This window comes from Carya illinoinensis, chromosome 7, assembly GCF_018687715.1.
Source record: "Carya illinoinensis cultivar Pawnee chromosome 7, C.illinoinensisPawnee_v1, whole genome shotgun sequence".
NCBI classification, from domain to species: Eukaryota; Viridiplantae; Streptophyta; class Magnoliopsida; order Fagales; family Juglandaceae; genus Carya; species Carya illinoinensis.
This window is the reverse complement of record NC_056758.1, coordinates 36,705,983-36,724,299: the sequence shown is the minus strand read 5'-3', so window position 1 is coordinate 36,724,299 and position 18,317 is coordinate 36,705,983. Positions and strand designations below refer to the sequence as shown.

The window sequence follows — 18,317 nt, the reverse complement described above, 5'->3', positions numbered from 1 at the left end:
AAGAATTCACACATACAATCTTAAAATCTATGAGCCAATTATTATTTTTTCAATGGTTTAGAGTTACATGATTTTCTTATGTCCATTGCTCATACCTAGCTATGGCAACTATACATTGTATCGGGCTTTTGCCTATTCTTTGATGAATATAATCTATTTACTTATATAAAAAAAAAAATCTATGAGCCAATGAAGTTTTACAAAACTTTGATAGAAGGTGTAATTTTTGACATTATCCTTTAGCCTTCCTTGTGTGTTGATGCTTTAGTTTTGTTCGAATACATATTGTAATTAAATGTATAGTGTGAGGGTATAATGGTCACTACTTGTATATGTATAGTTGATTACTCATTAATAAAACACAATACAGTTTTCTCTCTCTCTCTTGTTTATCGACTACATGGTATCAGAGCGGTGAGTGGTCGGTTGTGGTTGTACAACGGGTTAGTGGTGTTTTTCCGGCGGGTGCTGGTGGTTGTAGTTGGTTGTTGGTGGTGCTGTGAATTTTTTGGCTGAAGTTTCAGCCGGCAGCCCCTTTCGAAGTGCTTTTCCGGTGACATTAGGGGTTATCTCCGGTAATGGACACCGGAATCGAGGTCGCCGGCGTCCTCTGTCCACTCCGGTGAATTTTCGTCTCCATCGGCTGCCGGAAGGACTGTGCATCGCCGGCCGGAGGAACAGTCCAGGTATGTTTGGCTGCAAGTTTTTGGCTATTCCTGGTGTGTTTTGCTATCTTATCCGTGGTTGTGCATGCCCCCAATCTGGAATAAGAACCTATTCCTATTTGGAATAGCACTTGTTTGGCATCAGGGTTAGGAATAACTTATTCCGGGTTCGGAATAACTTATTTGCGTTTTCTGATTCATTCTTGAATCCGATACGCCCGAATCCGGTACAGGGCCGATACAGGCCGGTTCAGACCGATACAGGGCCGATACAGGCCGAAACAGGGCCGAAACAGGGCCGAAACAGGCCGAAACAGACCGAAACAGGGCCGATACAGGGCGGTTCAGACCCGAAACAGGCTGGTTCAGGTCCTAATTCTACTTTTCCAGACTGTTTTTGACCCGTACAGATCCGAGATTTGGGTTGTTAAGCTGGTTTCTATTTTTCCAGCGTGTATTTGTTCGTTTTTTGATCCATATTCTCGTATTTTCCTCCATGGAAGCTAAGTTTGAGTCATTATCTATTGCACCAAACGTTAACATGCCTATGACTACGGTGAAATTGAATGGAAAGAATTACATACTATGGTCAAAATCTGTTGAAATGTTCTTGAAAGGTAAGGGTCTTCGTCGTACCCACTTGATTGATTCAATGCCTGAGTCAACTAGTTCTACCTTTGCTCAATGGGAGCAAGAAGATGCTCAAATCTGCTCCTTGATGTTGACCAGTATTGAGCCTAATATTTGTGCTAGTTTAGTGCACTTTGACACTGCTCAGGAGATATGGAGGCATCTCAAACAAATGTACTCGGGTGTTGGAAACACAACTCGTATTTATGAGTTGTGTCAACAATTTTTTGGATTGGAACAGGGTGCTTTGGGTCTAGAAGAGTATTACTCTAAAGTGATGGGTATATGTGAAGAACTCAAAATTTATCAACCTATCACTTCTGATGTTTCAATTATGCTAAAACAACGTGAAGAGTTCAACGTTGTTCGGTTTCTAGTTGGCCTAAAACCTGAGTATGAGTCGGTTTGCTCGCAAATTCTGGCAAGCCCACAACTCCCATCCTTTCCTGATGTGTTCTCCCGACTCCAGCGAGCCACATTATCTGGATCTGGATCTGGATCTGGATCTCAGTTATCTTCTGACCAGAGTAATGAAAGATCTGCTTTAGTTGCCTCTTATGTTGCTCCTGGTGGGCATGGAGGCTCGGGTGGTAGAGGTGCACGTGGGGGACGTGATGCCAGAGGTAACCGTACTCGAGGTCGTGGATCTCGTAAGTGCACCCATTGTGGTCGCACTAACCACTCGGTGGACTATTGTTGGGATCTACACGGGAGACCATCTGGGTCCGCTAATCAGGCCATTTGCCAAGACTCTACATCACATGCAATGAGTTCCAACTTGCCTCCAGAGATGATCAGCATATCGAAGGATGAGTATGATCAGTTTTTAGTTGCACGAGCGGCTTCATCTTCCAGAGCTACTCTTACCCAACCAGGTACAGCATCTACATGTCTTGTCTCGTCTACCCAAAATCCATGGATCATCGATTCAGGAGCTAATGAACATCTAACTGGTTTGTCTCATTCCTTATCTGAGTTAGGTCCTATGTCTTTTCCCAAGAGTGTTACTCTTGCTAATGGTTCTCTTGCTAAAGTTACAGGCATTGGATCCACCAAGCTCACTGAGTCTATATCCCTGTCATCCGTTCTATATGCTCCTAGTTTTCCCTTTAGCTTGCTGTCCATTAGTAAAATCACTCAAAATCTTCAATGTTCTGTGACATTTTTTCCTTCTGTATGTATTTTTCAGGATCTCAAGACGGGGAAGAAGATTGGTACGGGGCATGAAACTGGTGGTCTGTATTACCTCGACGTCGAGCAGTCACCCACTCGAGCCCTCACTTCCTCCTCCGCTTTTGAATGGCATTGCCGTCTTGGACACCCATCCCTTTCTCTTTTGAAACGTCAAGTTAGGGATCTTGGAAATGTGTCTCCCTTTCCTTGTGAAGCATGTCAACTTAGTAAACACCACCGTGTGTCTTTTGTACCTCGAGTTGATAATCGAGCATCTTCTTCTTTTGCATTGGTTCATTCTGATATATGGGGACCATTCAACATTGTATCAAACAAGTTTCAATATTTTGTTACATTTGTTGATGACTATTCTCGTATGACATGGTTATTTCTGATGAAAGCAAGATCTGAACTCCTTTCCATATTCAAAGTCTTTCGAAAAGAAATTAAAACTCAATTTGGACAAAAAGTTCAAGTTTTGCGTTCTGACAATGCTAAAGAATATCAATCTAATGCCTTTGCTGCTTACTTAAGCAATAAGGGAATTGTTCATCAAACTTCATGTTCTTACACACCCCAACAAAATGGGGTGGCTGAACGTAAAAATCGTCATTTGTTAGATGTAACTCGAGCTCTTTTATTGCACATGCATGTTCCTAAACGTTTTTGGAGTGATGGTATTCTTACTGCGTGTCACCTTATCAATCGTATGCCTTCATCTGTCCTCGATGGCTCATCTCCCTTCTCCATTTTGTTTCCCTCATTGCCAACCTTTGCTCTTCCACCCAAAATCTTTGGGTGTGTTTGCTATGTTCATAATCTTGGCCCAGGCTTTGATAAACTTGATCCACGTGCTACCAAGTGTTTCTTTGTTGGTTATTCCCGAACACAAAAAGGATATCGCTGCTATAGTCCTGCTCTTCGACGCTACTTCACAAGTGCTGATGTCACTTTTTTTGAGTCCATACCCTATTTCTCAGACACGTCTTCGGTTGTTGAGTGTGATCCTCTACCATTACCTAATCTAACCCTTTCTCCTCCACAGTCACCCACTATTACCCAACCTCCTTCAGTGCCTTCTCTTGTCCCTCTATAGGTGTACTCGCGTCGCTCACGGACCCCAGCTCCATTGCCTCCACCAACTTTGTCTCCGTCTTCAGACCCTGAGTTACTCAGTGCTTCAGAATCTCTACCTATTGCTCTCCGAAAAGGTACTCGTTCTTGTGTTACTCAACATCCGATTAGCCAATATGTCTCATGTCATGCATTGTCTCCATCTTTTTCATCTTTTACTTTTCAATTGTCAAAAGTTTCTGTTCCTAAGACAGTTCAGGATGCTTTATCTGATCCGGGATGGAGGACAGCCATGGAAAATGAAATGGATGCTCTTCACCATAATGGGACATGGGATCTTGTTCCTTTGCCGCCGGGAAAACAATCTGTTGGCTGTAGATGGGTATACACAGTCAAATTCCATCCTACTGGCGCTGTGGAACGTCTGAAAGCTCGCTTGGTAGCTAAGGGTTACACTCAAATTTATGGCATTGATTACGACGAGACTTTTTCTCCCGTTGCCAAAATTTCATCTGTTCGGGTATTGATCTCTCTTGCTGCTAATTTGGATTGGCCCTTATTTCAGTTGGATGTTAAAAATGCATTCCTACATGGTGACTTAAATGAGGAAGTGTATATGGAGCAACCACCTGGTTTTGTTGCCCAGGGGGAGTGTCGAGGTACAGTTTGCAAGTTAAAAAAGGCATTATATGGTTTGAAACAATCTCCTCGAGCATGGTTTGGGAGGTTCTCTGATAGTGTAATGGCATTTGGTCTTCATAGATGCCAAACAGACCACTCGGTATTTCATCTGCATAGTGATGCAGGTCATATCTTATTGATTGTATATGTAGATGATATTGTAATTACTGGGAATGATTCAGCCGGAATTGTCAGGCTGAAACAATTTTTACATGATCAATTTCAGACAAAAGACTTGGGTAAACTTAGATACTTTCTTGGAATCGAAGTTAGTAGATCTAAAAAGGGTATCAATCTATCTCAGAGAAAATATGTGCTTGATCTTTTGGAAGAAACTGGCATGTTGGGTGCACGGCCTATTGACACTCCTATGGATCCAAATCGTAAACTATTGAAAGAGGAAGGTGAGTTGTTTGGAGATCCAGGTCGGTATCAAAGACTTGTTGGAAAATTAAATTATCTGACTATCACTAGACCTGATATTTCTTATGCAGTAAGTGTACTGAGCCAATTTCTACAAACGCCTAGGGTCTCACATTGGGATGCTGTAATCCATATTCTTCGGTATCTTAAGCGAGCTCCTGGCCTTGGGGTGTTGTATAGACCAAATGGGCATCTTAGAATTGAAGCTTTTTCAGATGCTGATTGGGCAGGATCTCCTTCAGATAGAAGATCGACTACTGGATATTGTACCTTTGTAGGAGGTAATTTGGTTACATGGAAGAGTAAGAAGCAAACAGTAGTAGCTCGATCTAGTGCAGAGGCCGAATACAGAGCAATGGCTCACACTGCTAGTGAGCTGACATGGTTACAACACTTTCTTCATGAGATTGGGTTTCCAGCTCCTGTCCCCCTTCAGTTATTTTGTGATAATCAAGCTGCAGTACATATTGCGTCTAATCCTGTATTCCATGAGAGGACTAAACACATTGAGATTGATTGTCACTTCATTCGAGATAAGATATTCAGTGGTGACATCTCTACACCCTTTGTGAAGTCTGCTGATCAACTTGCAGATGTGTTTACCAAACCACTTTGTCATAGTCGGCTAAAGTTTATTTGTTCCAAGCTAGGTTTATATGATATATATGCCCCAGCTTGAGGGGGAGTGTTGGAATACATATTGTAATTAAATGTATAGTGTGAGGGTATAATGGTCACTACTTGTATATGTATAGTTGATTACTCATTAATAAAACACAATACAGTTTTCTCTCTCTCTCTTGTTTATCGACTACAAGTTTTAAAGAAACTATGCAATTCGAAATTATCATTTCAACAAACACAAAATCAGAACCTAAAAGAAAACTACTGAAATCAGAATGACATTGATCACATTGATCACAAAATCAAAACCGAAAAGAAAACCGCTAAAATACAACCACTAAAATCAGCAAAATACAACCAACAACAGCAAAGATCAGCACAAAATCAAGTAAGATCAAAGAGAAATTCCAGAAATTTTTACCCTTGCATATATTCAAACCAAAAAACACAGTCTCAGAGAGGTAGTCTAGGGCTTTGGATTGAAGTTCCTCAGAAGGATTGTAGCATAGGCCGGAAGGAAACTAGCTGCCGATTGTTGGTGTAGAAAAAACATGAAGGGCTGCTATTTAGTCCTTCACCCAGGCCAACGAAAGGACATTGGCTAGATAGAGAGAGAAAGGGACAACGGAACGGGAAAAAAACCAGAGAAAAGAAGAGAAACCCACTGCTGGATGAAGCATTACGAGAGGAAGGGAGAGAAAGTTACCGTCGGGCTCGAGAGAAAGGGAGAGAAACAGAGAGAAATGCAGAGAAAGGGTATTGGGCTCAAGAGGAAGGGAGGGAAAGGGAGAGAGAAGAGAAAATATCGTTGGGAATATTTTGAGTAAAATATTGTTTTGGAGATGAACAGTAGCTGACCAAATTTGAAGAAAGAAATGGCTTTACTATAGCTCAAAAGTGGAGCCTCAGAGTTTTGACTGCTCCAATACAGACCAGTTTAGTAAAAATTAGCCAAAATTTGACTAGGCACTGACATTTGGCTAGGCCAATGCTAGTGCTCCAAGCGTCGATGATTTCCTTGTATCGGTTGCAAATCATGTTAGGCGTCTCTCTTGTACATATCCCCATGTACTCGGGCTATGCCTATTGTTTTATTTAAAAAAAAAACTTTGATATATATGAGTTGGCTGTAGTTACCATGCATGCTTGGGCTTGTCATTATAATAAATGTAGTGGAGTCTGCAATTAGTCTTTTGATGCACAGAATCTCTATTTGGGAGATAAGGCTTTTGCCCATACTTTGGTTTGGTCATACTTCCCTTTTCCAATTTAAACCATGCTCGATATCTTTTATTTCTTCCTTGTTTTAGTTATAAAATGGCTAGATATTTTGGTAGTTTTATTGATAGAATTGCTTTATCTTCCCATTTTCCTTTGTATTCTCTGACTCACCAACTTTTTAGGTGGAAAAGAGAAGAATGTTTCATGTTTTCCTCAAGCAATTTCTGGTTGTATACAAGAATTGGGAACCGGTTGATTATGGCCAGTTGTCAGAGGTTGCTTCAACTCTCATCGAACCTGAAGAGTTTATGCCCTATTCAGATGACGTTGTTTTTGGCTGCTCTGCTGGCCATCCTGCTGAAGTAATTTCAATATTGACTGAAGAGATCACAGTATTAACTTCTCTAATTACTGAGTGTAAGTTGAATTTATATCTGCTGTATATCAGTTACTTTAAAGAGGCTTCGTCGAAAAAATACTCTATTGACTAAAATAGAAAAGTTTTATTTATTTATTTATTTATTTATAGGTAATAAAATAGAAAGGTTTCTTTTATTTTGGTATTCCTTCTTGGTCCTGTATGGGATCTGATGGTAAATTTCTAATATTACTCGTCTCGACTGTCATAACGTTAAAAGCACTCCAGTAGTGGTAGTGGAAATTAGTTTTTTCATTTCCGAAAGGAGATGACTGTTCTTTTTTTTTACTTGAGCAGTTTAAGAACATTGGAAATGAACTGGTTTGCGTGGCTTTCTCCTCGATGAATTCTTTTAATTGCTTTTCTGCTAGTTTATTATCTTTCCCTAATCTAGGCACTTCTAATATTTGTATGGACATTCATTTACACACTGGTCGCAGACTCGCAGTTATGATGGTTATAGTTTGTTTAGTTTGTTTGTCTAGAATAACTGCTTTTCCATGAGTTACCCTTGTCCCTACGAGTTCACTAAAGATGTGGCAGTTGCCAATTGATATGTAAGTTTCACCAATTTCAGGATACACAACTATTTTTTGGGGACTGCATTGCCTCCCCTTTGTATTTTTTCTTACTTAATTGGCAATGGAGTTGATTCTATTCAAGATAAATCCAAAATAAGAGTTTCGTTCGAAATGATATTTTCAGTGTACTGAGTTCCCCTAGATTTTGTTCTCTCCGTACAACCAAAACCCTGAGGATGAAAACTATTCCATTCTGGTGAAGCTTTGGTGATTATAGAGGAGAGTTAGTAGATTAGTGGAGTTATGAGGAAACGGGTGGCGATTGAATCTAAGATTTTTGAGGTAGTAAGGGAGGGAAGTTGGGTTCATCTTACTGAAAAAGGTTGGAAGGTGGTGAAAAAGGTTAGACTGAGGATAGGCACGGGAAGGTGGTTCTTAAAAGCTCTAGAGGATTGCTTGAAAGCTGGTAGGAAGGAGTTTTTTTCTGGGCATAGAGAAGGTGATAGGGGGTATGTTGCACAGAAACGTACTAATTCTAGAGGAAGTTTTTTAGAGCTGATGGAATATGGGGGGGGTGGATATCGGAATTTCTTGTTTATTCCAGAGGATAAGGAAGGAAGGGGGTGGAGGAAAATGGTGGAGGCACTGAGGGAAGCTGACTGTACTGGTGGTGCAACTTCACAGCCACCACAAAGCTCTTCTTACAGGTCTTACAGGGAGGTGCTCCAAGCTACAGTCAGGGGGTCACATCACTCTGAGACTATGGCAGGTGCTAGAGGAGGGGTAGGTCTGCTAAAGGATGGGTTGCAGGCTAAGGGGGAAGCTAGTAGAGCTAGTATGAATGAGGAAACGGTGTTGAGTGCTTTACAGGAGATAAAGTGTCAGGTTGATGCTTTGCAAGTCAACTTAAGTAGGCTGTTACGGTGTGCTGAGGAGAATAAAGGGATTGAAATAGAGTTAGGCCAGATAGTGGGCTGTGGCCCACGGATTGGAAAGCAGGGACAGAATGAGATGGGGGCTGGAAAACAGATACAAGTGGGCCAGGGGGGAGAGGAAGATCCAAAGGGCAAAGGTGTGGTTCACGGGCTGGGCCTGGGCAAGGGTGTGCATGGGCTGGGCCCGAGTAAAAACTCAGGCCTGAACTGGCGTGTAAAAGACCCGAAACAATGTGTTTCGGGTCTGACCATTGAAGCCGATATGGCACCTATAGGGCCAGGTCCTGGGGTGGCTCTGGCACAGAACCGGCCGACGGTGGAAGGTGGCTCAGGCGAAGTCCTGCCGGTGGTCGTACAGTCGCCGGAAAGGGAGGGGGCCGAGATTGAGGGTCTGTATGGGGAGTCCGATACAGTACCTCTAGGGCCGAGACTTGGGGTGGTTCTGGCACAGAACCGATCGACCATGTGCGGCGGCTCAGGTGAGGTCCCGCCGGTGGTAGTACAGTCGCCGGAAAATGAAATGGAGGCTTTAAGCAACGGGATTGAGCCTATTCTTTTCAGTAAGGGTTCGGGAGCTGTCCAGGGAGGGTCTTCATCGAGTGGGTTTGTACAGAACATTTCGGTGACTTGTTCTGAACCATTAGAGCAGGTGTTTTTACCTGTAGTGCAGTCTGGTGAGAAACTAGAGGGCTTGGGGGTGCCGTGTGAGGGGATACAAGAAAAAACAGTGGAAGAGGTGGAGGGAGGGTGCTCTTCAGCTAAGGAGGAAGGGATGTTGATGTTGTATGATCCTACTAGTATTCCAACAGAGGAGGAGGAGGCTGTAGGAGAGGATCCCACACCTTTAAATGTGATTCCCCCTAATATTTCCACTGACTGGCTTTTAAAAAAGGTTGAGGACCTTCAAAGCTGTTTGGGAATATCTTGTGAGGGGTATGAAGAGCAATTTAAAGCTTTGATTACAGCCATTGCAGCAGGACATCAGGGAGTAGGGTCAAAAAGAGATAGGGAGCTGAAACGCTTGATGTGGTCTATAAATTATGAAGGAAAGGAGGGAAGTGCGAGTAGGGGCAGAAATAAGGGAAGGGCTGGAGCAGTTTGTAAATGAAGCCAAAAATTCTGAGTTGGAACGTTAGGGGGTTGAATGAGTCGAATAAACGTCTTTGTATAAGGGCTTTGTTAAGGCAATGGAAGGCGGACGTCATTTGTTTGCAGGAAACAAAGTTGAAAATCATTAGTAGAAGAATTATTAGAAGCATTTGGAGTTGTCAATATGTAGGATGGATATATTTACCATCGAAAGGGGCCTCGGGAGGTATTTTGGTTATGTGGGATAAGAGGGTTGTGGAGTGTACTGATGAGTTTATGGGGGAGTATGCAGTGGGGTGTTCCTTTAAAAATTTGGAAGATGGGTTTGTATGGGCATTCGCTGGGGTTTATGGGCCTAATTTGGATAGGGAGAGGAAAAGGTTGTGGGATGAGCTGGCTGGACTTAATTCTTGGTGGGAGGTCCCATGGTGCATTGGTGGGGATTTTAATGTAACAAGATTCCCTACCGAAAGATCGGGGGGGGGGGGGGAGACTTCAAAATTCAGCAATGGTGGAGTTTTCGGACTTTATCTTTGAACTAGGCCTTATGGATATTCCTCTGATGGGAGGGGAGTACACTTGGTCTAATAATCACACTTGGTCAAGATTGGACAGGTTTCTTATTTCGCCTTCGTGGGAGATGCAATTTCCAGATCTGACCCAGAAGAGGCTCCAGAGGTTATGTTCTGACCATTTTCCTGTTTTACTAGATGGGGGTGGAGTGCAAGGGGGTAAGAGGCCTTTTAAGTTTGAAAACATGTGGCTAAAAAAGGAGGGGTTTGTGGATTTGGTTAGAAATTGGTGGAATTCTTATGTATTTGAGGGTAATCCGAGTAAGGTGTTGGCTGGAAAATTGAAAGCTTTGAAGAAGGATTTGAAGACATGGAATGAGCAGGAGTTTGGTGAAATAACTAACCAGAAAAATTGCTTACTTCAAGAATTACAAAGTTTGGAGGGAGTAGGTGATGAGATCAATCGAAAAGAGCAAGTAGTAACTGAACTCGAAAGACTTACCTTATTGGAGGAGATTTCATGGAGGCAAAAGTCAAGGGCGTTATGGCTTCGGGAGGGGGATAAATGCACCAAGTTTTTCCATCGCGTAGCTAATGCACATAGGAGGTTCAATACCATTGAGTCTCTGAATATTGATGGTATTACCTCGTCAGATCAGGCGGAAATGAAGGAATATGTAGCTGCACATTTTGAAAACTTATTGTCAGAACCTATTGCTTGGAGACCTAAGGTGGATGGCCTAACTTTTGAGAGTATTGACCAAGTTAGTAGGGTGTGGTTGGAGAGACCTTTTGAAGAGGAAGAAGTTCATAAAGTTCTTAGGAAAATGAATAAAGATAAAGCTCCAGGCCCGGATGGTTTTAACATGGCTTTTTTCCAAACTTGTTGGGAGGTGGTGAGAGAAGATGTTATGCGGGTTTTCCAGGAATTTTTCACTCATGGCAAATTTGAAAAAAGCCTAAATGCTACTTTTATTGCCTTAGTCCCTAAAAAAGCTGGGGCAATAGAGGTACAAGATTTCAGACCGATCAGTCTTGTTGGCAGTGTATATAAGATATTGTCGAAGGTGTTGGCAAATAGAATGAGCACGGTAATGGAAAAGATTATCTCTAAATCGCAAAATGCCTTTATTAGGGGGAGACAAATACTAGATTCGGTTCTCATTGCCAATGAATGTTTGGACAGCAGAATCAGATCAGGAATTCCTGGTATACTTTGTAAGCTAGACATGGAAAAGGCATACGATCATGTTAACTAGGACTTTCTGTTGTACATGTTGAGTAGATGTGGGTTTGGGGAAAGATGGAGGAAGTGGATAGGGCATTGTGTGTCAACGGCACGCTTCTCGGTATTGGTAAATGGAGAACCAGTGGGCTTCTTTAATAGTTCGCGAGGGCTACGTCAAGGAGATCCATTATCACCACTTTTATTTGTAGTAGTCATGGAGGCTCTGAGTAAAATGGTGACGGCGGCTGTAGGAGGAGGGTTCTTCTCTGGTTTCTCTGTGGGGGATTCACATAGCCAAACTATTATTTCTCACCTTTTATTTGCAGATGATACCTTGCTATTGTGTGAGGCAAATGCTGGACATATTCAATCATTGAAGGCCATTCTACTTTGTTTTGAAGCTATTTCCGGATTGAAGATTAATCTTGATAAGACAGAAATGGTCGCAGTAGGGGATGTAAGTAACATGAGCAGATTGGCTAACATATTGGGATGCGTGGTCTCTTTCTTGCCGATGAAGTATCTTGGACTCCCATTGGGGGCTTCTTTCAAAGCTAAGTCTATTTGGGATGGGGTTTTGGAAAAATTTGAGCGTAGGTTGGCTGGTTGGAAATGGTTATATTTATCCAAAGGGGGGCGGCTCACTCTTATTAAGAGCACTTTCTCAAATCTTCCTACGTACTATTTGTCTCTATTCCCTCTTCCTGCTAGCATTGCATGTAGAATGGAAAAACTTCAACGTGATTTTTTATGGAGTGGAATAGGAGAGGAGTTTAAGTTTCATTTAGTGGGCTGGGATAAGGTGTGCATTTCCTTGAGAGATGGCGGATTGGGGGTTAGGAATGTGAGGATTCTTAATAGGTCTTTATTAGGAAAATGGCTTTGGCGATATAACAATGAGAGTGGAGCCTTATGGAAAGGGGTGATAGATTTGAAATATGGTTGTGAAATGGGGAGTTGGTGTACAAAAGAGGGAAGGGGTCCCTATGGAGTGGGGTTGTGGAAGTTCATACGGAAAGGATGGGATTCTTTTGCTAGTAATACTCGATTGAGCTTGGGGGATGGAAGAAGGATACGCTTTTGGAATGATTGTTGGGTGGGTGACACAGTGTTGCGGGAGGCTTATCCTGCTATTTACAGTATTGCAAGGGATCCAGATGCCATGGTAGCTGATTTGAGGGTAACTATACAAGGTTCACAAGAGTGGAATATCAGCCTAAATAGGGAGGTACACGACTGGGAAGTGAACATGCTGGTGGATTTTTTTAATTTGCTGTATAACATTCCTATTGCTGCCACAACTGAAGATGTGATGATTTGGAGACCTTTGAGGAAAGGAAAATTCACAGTACGCTCGTTTTATAATTCTATTACTGGGCAACAAGGACATTCTTTCCCCTGGAAGAACATTTGGAGGACTAAAGCACCAACAAAGGCTGCCTTTTTTGTTTGGACAGCAGCCTTAGGCAAGATACTGACTAATGATAATCTGAGGAGAAGGGGCCTTGTTATCACGGATTGGTGTTGTATGTGTCAGAAGAGTGGGGAAACGGTGGATCATCTACTTTTACACTGTGAGTATGCTAGAGACATGTGGAACTACTTTTTCAGCAAGATGGAAATAGCATGGGTGATGCCAGGCCGGGTGGTTGATCTTCTGGCATGCTGGAGAGGTATTACTGGGACACCACAGATTGCAGCTGTTTGGAAAATGGCCCCTATTTGTATTCTTTGGTGTATTTGGAGTGAACGTAATGAGAGACTCTTTGAGGACCATGAACGTTCCTTGGAAGAGTTTAGGAGTTTCTTTTGGAAGACTCTATTTATGTGGGCTATGGGGTTGGATTTAAATGGGCTTAGTTTTCATGATTTTCTTGTAACTGTTACTAGTTCTTAAAAAGGTGTATGCTTTTGTATACCTCTAGTGTACTTGGGCTATGCCTATCCTTTTATCAATGAAATATCATATTACTTATCAAAAAAAAAAATGATATTTTCAGTGTCATGAAGTTGCTAAAAAATTTTATGAAAGAAAAACGAAAGGTGAAAAAAAAAAAAAATCCTAAAGACTACAACTGGACAAGTTTAGAATTGCTTCCACTTTGTCTAAAGTGAGGATTTTTCCTAAGGCCACCTTAAACACTGCTGTTCCCATTGGAACTTTACTCCAAATGACTTTTTATGGAAAAGGAGACTGTTCATGGAAAAGGAGACTGTTCATGTGTGTTCATCACACGGTAAAATGATTTCACTTCAAACACCCCTTTAGATATGGCCCAACACATCGTCTTCTCTTCCCAGTCTCACATGAACCAAATATAACTGGACAGAGAGAGGCCAAAATGTCAATCTCCCAATCATGTGTTGCTCTAATAATATCAACTTCCCAATTATTAGAGGCATTCAAATTTTGTAGGTATTCAGCCACTGAAGCATCTTTTACCCTTGCCATGTTGAATGGTAATGGGAAGCTTCCTTCAAAGGTTGAGCTTCAAACCACACATCATGTCATAACTTTATCTTGGGGCTGTCTCCCACATCAAGTTTTACAAGACTAGAGAAACCTTTTATCCCCTATGTATGTTCTTCTCTAGTCCACTCCAAAAGTCCCATTTTTCTTTTTTATAAGCAGATGCAATTTAATAAAAAGCTCAGAAGAGGAGCAACCCAAGTACACAGCATGTATATATGCAAGGGATAACCCATTTGATGGTCAAAAGAAGGAAAAAAAACCTAGAAATGCAGAAATATTAGCACAGAGATACATTATACGCCTCTGTCCATGTATGAAGTGATTGGACTCGCATAATCCAACATAGCTGCTCCAGAAGTCCCATGAACCCCACGTGAATGCCAATCAGCTTGTGTGCTACCATATTTTCTGTCTATTACCCTTATAAATTAAAATTTGTTTGTTTAGATTTTCTAGTTGGTTTCTAGTTTCTTCACTGTTGCTGCCCTTCTGATGTTTCCCATATACATTGACTGCAACTTTTTTTCTCTAATTAGCAAGTTTGTTACATGCCATCTACAACTATTCTTGTTTTTCTCATGAACAATCCAGTGAACACCAGCATGATGCGATCAACAATAGGCTTATCTGGGGCTTCCACAAGCTTGAATATTTCTTCTGAAGGATTGCCTGTCTTGGATGCTCTGACAATCGTTACCCGTTCACTGCATAATTGCAGAGTTTTTGGATACTATGGTGGCATTCAAAAGCTTACAGCCTTGATGAAAGGTATCGTATATATAACGTTTGCTACATTGCTTTGAGGTATTGATGCTCGTTGTTTCTATATCCATTGGTGCTTTTGTAATTCTCAAAAGGTTTTTGGCATTTTTGCCTTGTGAGTGATACACCTTTTTACCTTGATGTCTAATATCATAATAGACCGTTACATAGTTGAAGTTGCATGTAATTCTGAGACTCAAATGCTAACTTGTTACTTGTTAAGAGCCATTGGTTGGATGTGCTTTGCTTCATTTGAAGTTATGTGGCAAATGCCAACTCGTTAAGTGCACTGTTGAATTGGCTGGATGGCATAATAATCTCTGTATGTGATAGAGAATCTATGAACTTGTTAAGAGCTGTTGGCTGGAGGGGCTTCATCTGAAGTTAGAACCTTATGTAGTGTGCCTTTGACTTGATTGGATGGCATAATCTCTGTGTGTGGGGGGGGGGGGGGGGGAGAGAGAGAGAGAGAGAGAGAGAGAGAGAGAGAGAGAGAACCATATATTTCAACTTTTTAGTTGGGTTAGAACACTATCATTCTATTCACATATGTTTACTTTTTTCCAAAAATATCTAGTGATGCATAATTGTATAGCTTGTGGATTTGTAGTTTCTTGTCTTTTGCCGCATTGGTGCCTTGAAAAAACTTGACACATATTCTGGAATGTGATGCTGTCATTGCTGTGGGGTGCTATTCTTTATCTTTATCCCTTCTTCCATGATTCCATCCTTTCTGTTTCTTTTTTTCCTTTAAGCCTATTTAGTGCTTCTCACAAATATTACTTACAAAATTGCTTTAAGTCGGCATTTAAATCTTACCTTTCCATTTCTTATGTATTACATTAGTCTCTTTTTATGCTTTAAGTGGTTCTTCACAAGTCTTTTTAACTGATCACATATTCTTTTTTCCCCTCTAAGAGCTGGATGGTTTATAAACAATCTTTACCTGACTTTTCCTAGTTTAGAGGATGCCTGACCATTAATTTTGCCCATCTTCTTACCTTTTAGTGGTCGTATGTACCATTTGCGCTTCCATTTTATACAGTGCTCTAATTTGTGCCAACTGCATGGGTTTCTGTGATGGATTGAGAATGTACAAATTTTTCTTCCCATAATGAGTTGGCTGTCACATGATGTTTAAATAACCTCTATTTACGTCATGGATTCATTTTCCAGAATTCTAGTGTGGTATTTTTGTCAGAAATATATGGGCATTATCGTTACCATTGTGGGTTTTGTTTACTTCAGGTGCTGTTGTCCAACTTAGAACAATAACCAGTGCAGTTTCTGCTGATGAAAGTTTATCTAACTTTGCTGTAGAGAAGACTGGACTCCTTCAACAAATTCTTGGATATGTGGTGTCAATAGTATGCGGTTTCATTGATTTAGATTCAAATGTATATGAGAAGGTTCAGCTGTATAGAAACAGTGTACAGTTCGTTCCAAGTGGTGGTACATCCGCACTCAACTCTTCTGGTAATTCGAAGGTCCCCTATGAAACAAGGCTACATTGGCATCAGAGGGCTGTTGTTTCTGTGATGGAAGCTGGTGGCCTTAATTGGTTAGTAGGTAAGGTAGGCAACTTATTTTATTTTAAATTTGATCATGGCTTGGTGATAGACATCGGAAACCTGTACCAGAGTCATCTGAATTTCAACATATATTATATCGATGGGAATAAATTCCATTCTTTGTAAGTAGAAAGTGATGGGTGAAGTCATAAGTTTATACTCACTGGATGCACCTCTAACTTACAAATAGTTTTTTTTTTTAATAATGCAATACTGAAAACAAAAAGAAGTCCCATAGATAGTCACCATGGTCCCTATCTATCGCCTGACCTATTCTCATCTTTGGGCAGAGTTTTATACCATTTTAATTGTCATCTCTCTTGGTTTTGTATGCTACCTTGACAGCCCTACTGATGCCGATGGATGAGATTTTTTTTTAAAGTCCTAAAGGATGTGTTATTAGACCTTGGCCGCCCTACTGATGCTGATGGATGAGTTTGTAAACAGATATTCTGAATTCTAACTCGGATCAGTACTTCTAATACCTTGATAGCTAATTTTAATATTGGAAGTGTATAAACAAGAAAATATTAAACGTAATTACCAGTGGAGGGAGGTATGAAATGGACTGAATGGGATATCTTGATTGTGTTGCAGAGCTGTTGCGTGTCATCAGAAGGTTGAGCATGAAAGAACAGCAGACAGATATGTCTCTTCACTATTTGACTCTGAGAGTTCTTTGTTCAGCACTATCTGAGAATCCACGGGGTCAAAATCATTTCAAAAGCATAGGAGGACTTGAAGTTCTACTAGATGGTCTTGGAGTTCCATCAATTAAAGCGCTAACATCTAAAAACTCTTTTTATGCTGATGAAAAAAGGTAACTATATTACTATTGGTGTGCGGCTTCTTGCATCATTACAATTGCTTGTCTATAATATCATCTGAATTTATCCCTAAGCTCGTTGAGATCATTAGTGATAGAATGAACACTTTGTTTAGGGAGTGTGTTTTTTCTTTAAATATGGCAGTTGTGAGGCTGGCAACAAATGTAGTTTTTGAAACTATGAGAAAACACTATCAAACCAGGGAACTTGCTGAATAAAAGATTTTCTTGTCTATTTTGATAACTAATCTTGTTCAAGGCATATAGGGGCGCAACCCATGTCTACTTGGGTTATAGAATAGTAACACCCATTGTCACAACAATGACTTCCAAGAAGTGCGGATTGGTAATTTTAGTTGTGTGTTTGTCATTTTTATTAATTTTCACAGATCCATTTTAGAAACTCTAGGGTAGTAGAGGTGTAAATTGGGGGGGGGGGGGGGGGGGGTCAAATATTGTTCATTTAAGTTTAATTTGAATACGAGTTGTGTTTGTGTTTACCCACGAGCTACATTTTATGTTCATGAGTAGCTTATTTAATTTTGACAATAAATATTTTTTGATATGTTCCCTTTGGAAATATATATAATTCATATTATATCTTATACTTTTATTTACAGAATTTTTAATATCTTTGTATAGTTTATCGACTTAAAAATTTGTTAACTTCATCCAACTTAGAGAATATAATATCAGTGATTGCAGAAGCTGTGCAGCTATTGTTTGATAAAAGGCAAACTGTCATATATTATCATTTTTTTTCAACTTCTTTTCAAATTCTAAGATGCAACACTATTGGTTTTTGTTTATGGATACTTGAAGGGAACTTTTTTATTGTTGGGTTTTCCTGGTATACATGCTTCTATTTTAGATGGAGTCTTTTGGAAGTTTTTTGTTGTACTCTCTATTTTGCAAGTTCTGATATATTATTGGTTCAAATGTTCATTGCAGAGACGGAAACCCCTTGCTAGAAATTTTCCAGCTACACGTTCTTTCTCTGGAAGTTCTAAGAGAGGCAGTGTATCCTTTATCTTGTCTCTAATCTTGGACACTAGAATTTGAATGCACTGAAGGGTTATTTCATAATAAAACAAAGGAACTTTGTGTTGCTATAGTCAACTAAAACTTGGGTTTCATTTATTGGACTGAGATTAGTGCTCCCTAACTTCTGGTACGTTATAGTCCACTAGAATGTAACTAGGTGTCTCACTTTGTATACTCCCTGTGTACTTGGGCATTGCCTAGTTTCTTCATATTCAATAAAGATTATTACTTATCAAAAAAAAAAAAAACTTCTGGTACTTTTTAAATGCATCAATGCATGCTGCTTCATAGTTGTAAACTCAAGTCACTGGTTTTAATTTCCATGTGATAAAGCACAGCATTGGCTTTGTTTGGGTCCCTCAAGTCCTGATTTTTCAGGAGGGTTTTCTGAAATGTTCCAAACTTTCCATATGCATTTCCCTCTTTGTGGTAAGTAGTAATTCCCTT

At 40.5% G+C, this 18,317-nt stretch overlaps 1 protein-coding gene across 2 annotated transcripts in view; it reads left to right on the top strand.

Annotated features, from left to right (window-relative positions):
* Positions 1-18,317, top strand: part of LOC122314890 (BEACH domain-containing protein B) — a 59,238-nt gene that overhangs the window by 6,762 nt on the left and 34,159 nt on the right. The window contains exons 4-8 of one of the 2 annotated variants that reach the window (XM_043130529.1): positions 6,674-6,908; positions 14,259-14,435; positions 15,678-15,998; positions 16,598-16,820; positions 17,778-17,846. In XM_043130529.1, coding sequence (XP_042986463.1) covers positions 6,674-6,908; positions 14,259-14,435; positions 15,678-15,998; positions 16,598-16,820; positions 17,778-17,846 — 1,025 coding nt within the window. Of the gene's footprint in view, positions 1-6,673; positions 6,909-14,258; positions 14,436-15,677; positions 16,004-16,597; positions 16,821-17,777; positions 17,847-18,317 lie in introns of those variants that run through there. The other variant, XM_043130530.1, reaches the window with a different exon arrangement.